The sequence below is a fragment of the Babylonia areolata genome, chromosome 17 (genome assembly GCF_041734735.1).
Source record: "Babylonia areolata isolate BAREFJ2019XMU chromosome 17, ASM4173473v1, whole genome shotgun sequence".
Lineage (NCBI taxonomy): Eukaryota > Metazoa > Mollusca > Gastropoda > Neogastropoda > Buccinidae > Babylonia > Babylonia areolata.
In genome coordinates this window covers 3444612-3457484 of record NC_134892.1, presented here as the reverse complement: position 1 = coordinate 3457484, position 12873 = coordinate 3444612, and the positions used below count along the sequence as shown (strand labels likewise).

At 38.6% G+C, this 12873-nt stretch overlaps 1 protein-coding gene across 5 annotated transcripts in view; it reads right to left on the bottom strand.

Annotated features, from left to right (window-relative positions):
* LOC143291437 (uncharacterized) overlaps positions 1 to 11394 on the bottom strand; it is a 57497-nt gene extending 46103 nt beyond the window's left edge. For 3 of the 5 annotated variants that reach the window (XM_076601295.1, XM_076601291.1, XM_076601294.1), the window contains exons 1-2: positions 1868 to 2001; positions 977 to 1333 (exon numbers count right to left, since the gene is read on the bottom strand). In XM_076601295.1, the coding sequence (XP_076457410.1) occupies positions 977 to 1052 (76 nt within the window). In that variant the 5' untranslated portion in view covers positions 1053 to 1333; positions 1868 to 2001. Of the gene's footprint in view, positions 1 to 976; positions 1334 to 1867; positions 2002 to 10393; positions 10743 to 11281 lie in introns of those variants that run through there. The other 2 variants (XM_076601293.1, XM_076601292.1) reach the window with 2 other exon arrangements.
* Positions 11395 to 12873: the final 1479 nt, after the last annotated feature.

The following is a 12873-nucleotide window of genomic DNA, read 5'->3' as shown; positions in this document are numbered from 1 at the left end:
CTCTCCCTATGAAACTTTGTGAGTATAGTTTTGGTTTTGTATGGTTGAACCAAAGTGCAGGAGATATCAGCGAATTTATTCATGTATTTCGTAGAACATTAACTGATTGTGGATGGCAAAATTGGAATTCTCATCTTCAGAATAGCGACAGATTTGATTTGTATCGAATGTTTTGTCATATACCTTATAATATGTCAGTTTATATGTCAATGAGACTTGATAGACATCTGAAATATTCCTTGACAAGGTTTGGATTGGGTTTATTGAAATATTTACGCATTATTGTCGATATCGAAAGTCATGTGTCCAAAATTTGATTTGTCCAATGTATCAACAATCTAAAGAAGATGAAGTTCACTTTGTGCTGTGTTGCCCAGTATCAAGAGGTCTTAGAGAACAGTTGATTCCAGTTAAATACTGTCAATACCCTTGCCTGTTTGGACTTACCATGTTAATGTCATCAACAAATGAAAAGACTGTCAAGGAGTTCGCTCTGTATCTGTATAAAGCACTCAGAAGGAGAAGAGTATATGTTACATCATGAAGACTTTTGAATGTATGACTTCAGCATTTCACTTCAAAGGGGCTGTGGCCTATACGAATAAACCATCTCAATCTCTCTCTCTCTCTCTCTCTCTCTCTCTCTCTCTCTCTCTCTCTCTCTCTCTCTCTGTGTCTCTCTCTCTGTGTGTCTCTCTCTCTCTGTGCATTTGAGTGTATTTGAATGTCATGTGTGTACTTCTATAACCTTTCGAGTATTTTGATTTCATTTCACTTTGCCCTGAGGGCTGGATGTAAAAAAGCATGTGATGCTTATTCCACTTCCCTCATTAAAAAAAAGTTCGTTCGTTCGTTCGTTCGTTCGTTCTCTCTCTCTCTCTCTCTCTCTCTCTCTCTCTCTCTCTCTCTCTCTCTCTCTCTTCTCTAAGCCCTGACATTCGTCAACAAACGGATATAAACGTGCATCATTACTCACAAGTAAGGTTGCTGCAGTCGCATGAACGGGATGTTGATAGCAGCCAGAGAAATAAAAGGCCGCTAAAAAAGCACATGGTCAAATCACTCAGGTACACCACACAGCAAATGTGTTGCGAGGTTCCTCACAAAAAAAAGTCACAATAACACCGCGAACATTGCTTAACTCTTCATTGAGAACGAACACTCCACGCCATTGCACTCAGGTCTTCTTCTTCTTCTTCTTTGCGTTATTTACAGTTATTGCACTCGGGTGAATTCGTTGTAAAAAAAAAAAAAAAAGAAAAAAAAAAAAAAGAGAGAACTGGATAACGAGTATAACGACTGCCCAGTTAGTGTTCACACTCTGTCGTCGGGGCTGTTACATCGCAAGCACTTATTTGAGTGAAACACACACACACACACACACACACACACACACACACACACACACACACACACGCACACACACACACACACACACACACACACACACACACACTCACACACACTCGCACACAAACACACCTATACATGTATACAGAAATATCAATTTTTGTTGAAAAAATCCATTTTCCGTTTGTTTGTTACCACACTTGAAGTAGAGCAATCAATAATCATAACAATCATCACTGTATTTGGAAGCATTTTATTTTACTTTATTTTGTTTTATTATATTTTTAACTCAAGGTTGAACTCAGTTCTGAGTTTCAGCAACACAGCTCTTTGAACTCTATGTTTACTGACAATCTAGAATAAGACTACAGGTTTTTGTAAAACTTTTGAAACTTCTCGAGAAAAGTGACATAGCTCAGTCAGTCTGTCCATAAATCTCTACGGATGTCGTCAACGCGTTGTCACAGTCGCACTGACAATCTGTACAGAGCAAAGAATGAATTGACATTGCAGATACTTGATAGATTGTGGTATCACTTTTTAGCCTATACTCAGTTCAGTCCCCATGCACAAACGTAAGAAGGATTCTGTCCAGATTTCTTCTGCCTGTGTGGCTACATCTCTCCTCGATGTAACTCCCAACACATACTGGGCATACACTGTGAAAGTTAAGTACTTATGATCTGCATCTGACAATGGTCATTTTTTGTGTGGTTGAGGAAATTAAACGTTTCGATAAACAAGGGGCTGAGGAAGTATTCCACTGACATTGTCCCGTCAGTGAACTGGGTGACGTTAACTCTCTCCATACAAACGGCGAAAGAGACGACGTTAACAGCGTTTCACCCCAATTACCATCATCAAAATATTGCAAGCGGAAGGCTCTTATACTGAAGAGGTGAATGTTGACAAAGAATACCACAATTCTGACGACGGAAGCTAAAGGTTGGGTCATTCAGACACCCACTGGACATCCGAAGGGTCTGTGTAGAGGAGAAGAGAGGACTGGCCGTACTGAGTGAGTTAAATTAGTTTGAATCACTTACTGGCTTCAAGACTGGAACAGGAAAGTCCTGTGCACGGCCGTTTGTTTTCATTAGGGATCTGTTGATGATAATTATTATCATCATAGTAATGATAATAGGACATTTGGTACTGACGCCCAGTCTAATGATACAAAAGCCTTTAGCGTATTGCAACGGAAAGCACACTGACATAATTATACACACTAAAAACACACGCAATACACCGACATGCACAAATCCTCCCACTCCAACCTCAACCCATAATTCCACACGCAATTCTCACGAGATGAACACACACACACACACACACACACACACACACACCACACACACTCACTCACACACAACTTTGCCACTCAAGGTGTATGAACATATTCACGTTTAAAAATAGTAACAATAAAATAAAAAATAAAGGACAAAAGTTAAGACAAGTAATCAGGTACTGGTTCGAGCGGCTTGAAATAGATGAGTTTTAAAAGATGTTTTGAAAGAAGGGCAAGAAACAGCAGGACGGACAGGAAACGGGAGTGAGTTCCATGAGGGAGAAGCATGGAAAGAGAGAGTACATTTTCCATACGATCTGGTTCTGTAAGAGGAATTTTTAAGAGACGGTTATATTTTATACTGGGACAGGACAGGTGTTATAGTTTGGAAAGATTCAGTTGCACTTGCACAGTGAAGTGATCTGAGGATGGAATGTTGTCAACAGAAGTTGCGGAAAGGACAAAATAGTCATTTTTTTCTTTAAAAAATAACCCAGTCAAGGATGTGACCTTGACGATGGGTTTGTATGGACATAGCTTGTGACAGAGAGAAAGAGTCTGGAAGGTTTATTAGTTTTATTAGTTTATTAGTATTTATTTTATTTTATTTTATTTTATTTTGTACGCTTATAGTTGACTTCATCAAGTTTTTGCGCCTTATACATATTATTATTAGTAGTAGTAGTTCCTTTTTCTTTTCTTTTCTTTTTTAAATGTATTTTTCTTTTTCTTTTTTTTAAAAATCTTTTTTATGTATTTATCTTTTTTATGTATTTTTCTTTTTTCTTTTTTTTATGTATCATTTTTTCTTTTTTTTCTTTTTTTTATGTATTTATCTTTTTTTTTCTTTTCTTTTTTTTCTCAAGGCCTGACTAAGCGCGTTGGGTTACGCTGCTGTTCAGGCATCTGCTTGGCAGATGTGGTGTAGCGTATATGGATTTGTTTTTGTTTTTTGTTTTTTGCGTGTGTTGGGGGTGCGGGAGGGAAGGGGGGGATGCAGTGTATGTGATTGTGGGATGGGGTGTAAATATATTATTCAATCATTTGGGAAATTGAGTTACAACTGTTTTTCTTCCTTTTTTTTCTTTTCTTTTTCTTTTCTTTTGTTTACACCAATCCATCTAAAAATGGAAGAAAGTAGATCTGAAAGGGGAGAAAATATACACATGCAAGAATTGCACGAAAATGAAACACAAAGCTGCATTTCACACACATATAATCATGAATAGATTCACACATGCTCGTGCACGAACCCACCCCGCCCAACCTCATTTCACAAACACATGTTCCCCGATATAACACAAGCACACTGCCACCGCACGCATGTACAAAACATTATACAAGTGATAAAGAGAAACAGCACACCAACAGACAGACACCAGAACTGCTGTTCACAGATTACTGTTACTCTTTTTGTGTGTTTGTATTTAGTGCCGGGTGAAAAATCTCAAATATCTTAGTTCTCGGGATACAAGTAGATAAAAAAGATCTGCTTGTTTCCCCAAATTTCTACTTGCCCTCGTTGACTGAAACAGTTGATGGTGGAGTGTAGGCCCAGTAGTCATGCGTTCGCCTAGAAAGCCAGAGAATCTGAGCGCATTGGTTCGAATCCCACAGCTGCCAGTATTTTCCCTCCCTGCCCCCCTTCCACTAGACCCTGAGTGGTGGTCTGGACGCAAGTCATTCGGGTGAGACGATAAACCGAGACCCCGTGTGCAACATGCACTTAGCGCATGTAAAAGAATCCACGGCAACAAAAGGGTTGCCCCTAGCAAAATTCTGCAGAAAAATAAGTATAAATACAACAGCAACACACATCTTTAAGCCGCGTGATCATTTTGTTTGCCAATTTCTTTTGTGCATGTGGATGGTGATGGGTCATTTCCTTTGCAGTAAAATTAACTTTAACGACAACACGACAGAACACAAAGGTCCATCTTATTCATCTATCATGCATTCTCTCTCCCTCTCCTCTCTCTGTCCAATCTCTTTTTCAATGTATCTCTGCATCTCTTTATCTGTCTGTCTGTCAGTCGGTCTGTCTCTCTCTCTCTCTCCCTATGAAACTTTGTGAGTATAGTTTTGGTTTTGTATGGTTGAACCAAAGTGCAGGAGATATCAGCGAATTTATTCATGTATTTCGTAGAACATTAACTGATTGTGGATGGCAAAATTGGAATTCTCATCTTCAGAATAGCGACAGATTTGATTTGTATCGAATGTTTTGTCATATACCTTATAATATGTCAGTTTATATGTCAATGAGACTTGATAGACATCTGAAATATTCCTTGACAAGGTTTGGATTGGGTTTATTGAAATATTTACGCATTATTGTCGATATCGAAAGTCATGTGTCCAAAATTTGATTTGTCCAATGTATCAACAATCTAAAGAAGATGAAGTTCACTTTGTGCTTTGTTGCCCAGTATCAAGAGGTCTTAGAGAACAGTTGATTCCAGTTAAATACTGTCAATACCCTTGCCTGTTTGGACTTACCATGTTAATGTCATCAACAAATGAAAAGACTGTCAAGGAGTTCGCTCTGTATCTGTATAAAGCACTCAGAAGGAGAAGAGTATATGTTACATCATGAAGACTTTTGAATGTATGACTTCAGCATTTCACTTCAAAGGGGCTGTGGCCTATACGAATAAACCATCTCTCTCTCTCTCTCTCTCTCTCTCTCTCTCTCTCTCTCTCTCTCTCTCTCTCTCTCTCTCTCTCTCTCTCTCTCTCTGTGTGTGTGTGTGTGTGTGTGTGTGTCTCTCTCTCTGTGCATTTGAGTGTATTTGAATGTCATGTGTGTACTTCTATAACCTTTCGAGTATTTTGATTTCATTTCTCTTTGCCCTGAGGGCTGGATGTAAAAAAGCATGTGCATGCTTATTCCACTTCCCTCATTAAAAAAAAGTTCGTTCGTTCGTTCGTTCTCTCTCTCTCTCTCTCTCTCTCTCTCTCTCTCTCTCTCTCTCTCTTCTCTAAGCCCTGACATTCGTCAACAAACGGATATAAACGTGCATCATTACTCACAAGTAAGGTTGCTGCAGTCGCATGAACGGGATGTTGATAGCAGCCAGAGAAATAAAAGGCCGCTAAAAAAGCACATGGTCAAATCACTCAGGTACACCACACAGCAAATGTGTTGCGAGGTTCCTCACAAAAAAAAGTCACAATAACACCGCGAACATTGCTTAACTCTTCATTGAGAACGAACACTCCACGCCATTGCACTCAGGTCTTCTTCTTCTTCTTCTTTGCGTTATTTACAGTTATTGCACTCGGGTGAATTCGTTGTAAAAAAAAAAAAAAAAAAAAAAAAAAGAAGAAAAAAAAAGAGAGAACTGGATAACGAGTATAACGACTGCCCAGTTAGTGTTCACACTCTGTCGTCGGGGCTGTTACATCGCAAGCACTTATTTGAGTGAAACACACACACACACACACACACACACACACACACACACACACACACACACACACACACACACACACACACACACACACACACACACACACACACACACACACACACACACACTCACACACACTCGCACACAAACACACCTATACATGTATACAGAAATATCAATTTTTGTTGAAAAAATCCATTTTCCGTTTGTTTGTTACCACACTTGAAGTAGAGCAATCAATAATCATAACAATCATCACTGTATTTGGAAGCATTTTATTTTACTTTACTTTATTTTGTTTTATTATATTTTTAACTCAAGGTTGAACTCAGTTCTGAGTTTCAGCAACACAGCTCTTTGAACTCTATGTTTACTGACAATCTAGAATAAGACTACAGGTTTTTGTAAAACTTTTGAAACTTCTCGAGAAAAGTGACATAGCTCAGTCAGTCTGTCCATAAATCTCTACGGATGTCGTCAACGCGTTGTCACAGTCGCACTGACAATCTGTACAGAGCAAAGAATGAATTGACATTGCAGATACTTGATAGATTGTGGTATCACTTTTTAGCCTATACTCAGTTCAGTCCCCATGCACAAACGTAAGAAGGATTCTGTCCAGATTTCTTCTGCCTGTGTGTCTACATCTCTCCTCGATGTAACTCCCAACACATACTGGGCATACACTGTGAAAGTTAAGTACTTATGATCTGCATCTGACAATGGTCATTTTTTGTGTGGTTGAGGAAATTAAAAGTTTCGATAAACAAGGGGCTGAGGAAGTATTCCACTGACATTGTCCCGTCAGTGAACTGGGTGACGTTAACTCTCTCCATACAAACGGCGAAAGAGACGACGTTAACAGCGTTTCACCCCAATTACCATCATCAAAATATTGCAAGCGGAAGGCTCTTATACTGAAGAGGTGAATGTTGACAAAGAATACCACAATTCTGACGACGGAAGCTAAAGGTTGGGTCATTCAGACACCCACTGGACATCCGAAGGGTCTGTGTAGAGGAGAAGAGAGGACTGGCCGTACTGAGTGAGTTAAATTAGTTTGAATCACTTACTGGCTTCAAGACTGGAACAGGAAAGTCCTGTGCACGGCCGTTTGTTTTCATTAGGGATCTGTTGATGATAATTATTATCATCATAGTAATGATAATAGGACATTTGGTACTGACGCCCAGTCTAATGATACAAAAGCCTTTAGCGTATTGCAACGGAAAGCACACTGACATAATTATACACACTAAAAACACACGCAATACACCGACATGCACAAATCCTCCCACTCCAACCTCAACCCATAATTCCACACGCAATTCTCACGAGATGAACACACACACACACACACACACACACACACACCACACACACTCACTCACACACAACTTTGCCACTCAAGGTGTATGAACATATTCACGTTTAAAAATAGTAACAATAAAATAAAAAATAAAGGACAAAAGTTAAGACAAGTAATCAGGTACTGGTTCGAGCGGCTTGAAATAGATGAGTTTTAAAAGATGTTTTGAAAGAAGGGCAAGAAACAGCAGGACGGACAGGAAACGGGAGTGAGTTCCATGAGGGAGAAGCATGGAAAGAGAGAGTACATTTTCCATACGATCTGGTTCTGTAAGAGGAATTTTTAAGAGACGGTTATATTTTATACTGGGACAGGACAGGTGTTATAGTTTGGAAAGATTCAGTTGCACTTGCACAGTGAAGTGATCTGAGGATGGAATGTTGTCAACAGAAGTTGCGGAAAGGACAAAATAGTCATTTTTTTCTTTAAAAAATAACCCAGTCAAGGATGTGACCTTGACGATGGGTTTGTATGGACATAGCTTGTGACAGAGAGAAAGAGTCTGGAAGGTTTATTAGTTTTATTAGTTTATTAGTATTTATTTTATTTTATTTTATTTTATTTTGTACGCTTATAGTTGACTTCATCAAGTTTTTGCGCCTTATACATATTATTATTAGTAGTAGTAGTTCCTTTTTCTTTTCTTTTCTTTTTTAAATGTATTTTTCTTTTTCTTTTTTTTTTAAATCTTTTTTATGTATTTATCTTTTTTATGTATTTTTCTTTTTTCTTTTTTTTATGTATCATTTTTTCTTTTTTTATGTTTTTTCTTTTTTTTATTTTTTTTATGTATTTATCTTTTTTTTTCTTTTCTTTTTTTTCTCAAGGCCTGACTAAGCGCGTTGGGTTACGCTGCTGTTCAGGCATCTGCTTGGCAGATGTGGTGTAGCGTATATGGATTTGTTTTTGTTTTTTGTTTTTTGCGTGTGTTGGGGGTGCGGGAGGGAAGGGGGGGATGCAGTGTATGTGATTGTGGGATGGGGTGTAAATATATTATTCAATCATTTGGGAAATTGAGTTACAACTGTTTTTCTTCCTTTTTTTTCTTTTCTTTTTCTTTTCTTTTGTTTACACCAATCCATCTAAAAATGGAAGAAAGTAGATCTGAAAGGGGAGAAAATATACACATGCAAGAATTGCACGAAAATGAAACACAAAGCTGCATTTCACACACATATAATCATGAATAGATTCACACATGCTCGTGCACGAACCCACCCCGCCCAACCTCATTTCACAAACACATGTTCCCCGATATAACACAAGCACACTGCCACCGCACGCATGTACAAAACATTATACAAGTGATAAAGAGAAACAGCACACCAACAGACAGACACCAGAACTGCTGTTCACAGATTACTGTTACTCTTTTTGTGTGTTTGTATTTAGTGCCGGGTGAAAAATCTCAAATATCTTAGTTCTCGGGATACAAGTAGATAAAAAAGATCTGCTTGTTTCCCCAAATTTCTACTTGCCCTCGTTGACTGAAACAGTTGATGGTGGAGTGTAGGCCCAGTAGTCATGCGTTCGCCTAGAAAGCCAGAGAATCTGAGCGCATTGGTTCGAATCCCACAGCTGCCAGTATTTTCTCTCCCTGCCCCCAATCCTCTAGACCCTGATTGGTGGTCTGGGCGCAAGTCATTCGGGTGAGACGATAAATCGAGACCCCGTGTGCAACGTGCACTTAGCGCATGTAAAAGAATCCACGGCAACAAAAGGGTTGTCCCTAGCAAAATTCTGCAGAAAAATAAGTATAAATACAACAGCAACACACATCTTTAAGCCGCGTGATCATTTTGTTTGCCAATTTCTTTTGTGCTTGTGGATGGTGATGGGCCATTTCCTTTGCAGTAAAATTAACTTTAACGACAACACGACAGAACACAAAGGTCCATCTTATTCATCTATCATGCATTCTCTCTCCCTCTCCTCTCTCTGTCCAATCTCTTTTTCAGTGTATCTCTGCATCTCTTTATCTGTCTGTCTGTCAGTCGGTCTGTCTGTCTCTCTCTCTCCCTATGAAACTTTGTGAGTATGGTTTTGGTTTTGTATGGTGGAACCAAAGTGCAGGAGATATCAGCGAATTTATTCATGTATTTCGTAGAACATTAATTGATTGTGGATGGCAAAATTGGAATTCTCATATTCAGAATAGCGACAGATTTGATTTGTATCGAATGTTTTGTCATATACCTTATAATATGTCAGTTTATATGTCAATGAGACTTGATAGACATCTGAAATATTCCTTGTCAAGCTTGGATTGGGTTTATTGAAATATTTACGCATTATTGTCGATATCGAAAGTCATGTGTCCAAAATTTGATTTGTCCAATGTATCAACAATCTAAAGAAGATGAAGTTCACTTTGTGCTGTGTTGCCCAGTATCAAGAGGTCTTAGAGAACAGTTGATTCCAGTTAAATACTGTCAATACCCTTGTCTGTTTAGACTTATCATGTTAATGTCATCAACAAATGAAAAGACTGTCAAGGAGTTCGTTCTATATCTGTATAAAGCACTCAAAAGGAGAAGAGTATATGTTACATCATGAAGACTTTTGAATGTATGACTTCAGCATTTCACTGTATATCCCCCTTCAAAGGGGCTGTGGCCTATACGAATAAACCATCTCAATCTCTCTCTCTCTCTCTCTCTCTCTCTCTCTCTCTCTCTCTCTCTCTCTCTCTCTCTCTCTGTCTCTCTCTCTCTGTGCATTTGAGTGTATTTGAATGTCATGTGTGTACTTCTATAACCTTTCGAGTATTTTGATTTCATTTCTCTTTGCCCTGAGGGCTGGATGTAAAAAAAGCATGCGTATGCTTATTCCACTTCCCTCATTAAAAAAAAAGTTCGTTCGTTCGTTCGATCTCTCTCTCTCTCTCTCTCTCTCTCTCTCTCTCTCTCTCTCTCTCTTCTCTAAGCTCTGACATTCGTCAACAAACGGTTATAAACGTGCATCATTACTCACAAGTAAGGTTCTTGCAGTCGCATGAACGGGATGTTGATAGCAGCCAGAGAAATAAAAGGCCGCTAAAATAGCACATGGTCAAATCACTCAGGTACACCACACAGCAAATGTGTTGCGAGGTTCCTCACAAAAAAAAGTCACAATAACACCGCGAACATTGCTTAACTCTTCATTGAGAACGAACACTCCACGCCATTGCACTCAGGTCTTCTTCTTCTTCTTTGCGTTCACAGTTATTGCACTCGGGTGAATTCGTTGTAAAAAAAAAAAAAAAAAGAGAAAAAAAAAGAGAGAACTGGATAACGAGTATAACGACTGCCCAGTTAGTGTTCACACTCTGTCGTCGGGGCTGTTACATCGCAAGCACTTATTTGAGTGAAACACACACACACACACACACACACACACACACACACACACGCACGCACGCACGCACGCACACACACACACACACACACACACACACACACACTCACACACACTCGCACACAAACACACCTATACATGTATACAGAAATATCAATTTTTGTTGAAAAAATCCATTTTCCGTTTGTTTGTTACCACACTTGAAGTAGAGCAATCAATAATCATAACAATCATCACTGTATTTGGAAGCATTTTATTTTACTTTATTTTATTTTGTTTTATTATATTTTTAACTCAAGGTTGAACTCAGTTCTGAGTTTCAGCAACACAGCTCTTTGAACTCTATGTTTACTGACAATCTAGAATAAGACTACAGGTTTTTGTAAAACTTTTGAAACTTCTCGAGAAAAGTGACATAGCTCAGTCAGTCTGTCCATAAATCTCTACGGATGTCGTCAACGCGTTGTCACAGTCGCACTGACAATCTGTACAGAGCAAAGAATGAATTGACATTGCAGATACTTGATAGATTGTGGTATCACTTTTTAGCCTATACTCAGTACAGTCCCCCTGCACAAACGTAAGAAGGATTCTGTCCAGATTTCTTCTGCCTGTGTGGCTACATCTCTCCTCGATGTAACTCCCAACACATACTGGGCATATACTGTGAAAGTTAAGTACTTATGATCTGCATCTGACAATGGATAGGTCATTTTTTGTGTGGTTGAGGAAATTAAAAGTTTCGAGAAACAAGGGGCTGAGGAAGTATTCCACTGACATTGTCCCGTCAGTGAACTGGGTGACGTTAACTCTCTCCATACGAACGGCGAAAGAGACGACGTTAACAGCGTTTCACCCCAATTACCATCATCAAAATATTGCAAGCGGAAGGCTCTTATACTGAAGAGGTGAATGTTGACAAAGAATACCACAATTCTGACGACGGAAGCTAAAGGTTGGGTCATTCAGACACCCACTGGACATCCGAAGGGTCTGTGTAGAGGAGAAGAGAGGACTGGCCGTACTGAGTGAGTTAAATTAGTTTGAATCACTTACTGGCTTCAAGACTGCAACAGGAAAGTCCTGTGCACGGCCGTTTGTTTTCATTAGGGATCTGTTGATGATAATTATTATCATCATAGTAATGATAATAGGACATTTGGTACTGACGCCCAGTCTAATGATACAAAAGCCTTTAGCGTATTGCAACGGAAAGCACACTGACATAATTATACACACTAAAAACACACGCAATACACCGACATGCACAAATCCTCCCACTCCAACCTCAACCCATAATTCCACACGCAGTCCTCACGAGATGAACACACACACACACACACACACACACACACACAACTTTGCCACTCAAGGTGTATGAACATATTCATGTTTAAAAATAGTAACAATAAAAAAAAAAATAAAGGACAAAAGTTAAGACAAGTAATCAGGTACTGGTTCGAGCGGCTTGAAATAGATGAGTTTTAAAAGATGTTTTGAAAGAAGGGCAAGAAACAGCAGGACGGACAGGAAACGGGAGTGAGTTCCATGAGGGAGAAGCATGGAAAGAGAAAGTACATTTTCCATACGATCTGGTTCTGTACGAGGAATTTTTAAGAGACGGTTATATTTTATCCTGGGACAGGACAGGTGTTAGTTGGAAAGATTCATTTGCACTTGCACAGTGAAGTGATCTGAGGATGGAATGTTGTCAACAGAAGTCGCGGAAAGGACAAAATAGTCAAGGATGTGACCTTGACGATGGGTTTGTATGGACATAGCTTCTGACAGAGAGAAAGAGTCTGGAAGGTTTATTAGTTTTATTAGTTTATTAGTATTTATTTTATTTTATTTTATTTTGTACACTTATAGTTGACTTCATCAAGTTTTTGCGCCTTATACATATTATCATTAGTAGTAGTAGTTCCTTTTTCTTTTCTTTTCTTTTTTTTAATGTATTTTTCTTTTCTTTTTTTTTCTTTTTTTTATGTATTTATCTTTTTTATGTATTTTTTCCTTTTTTATGTATTTATTTTTTTCTTTTTTATGTATTTTTCTTTTTTTTTCTTTTTTTATGTATTTATATTCTTTTTTTCTTTTTTTTTCTCAAGGTC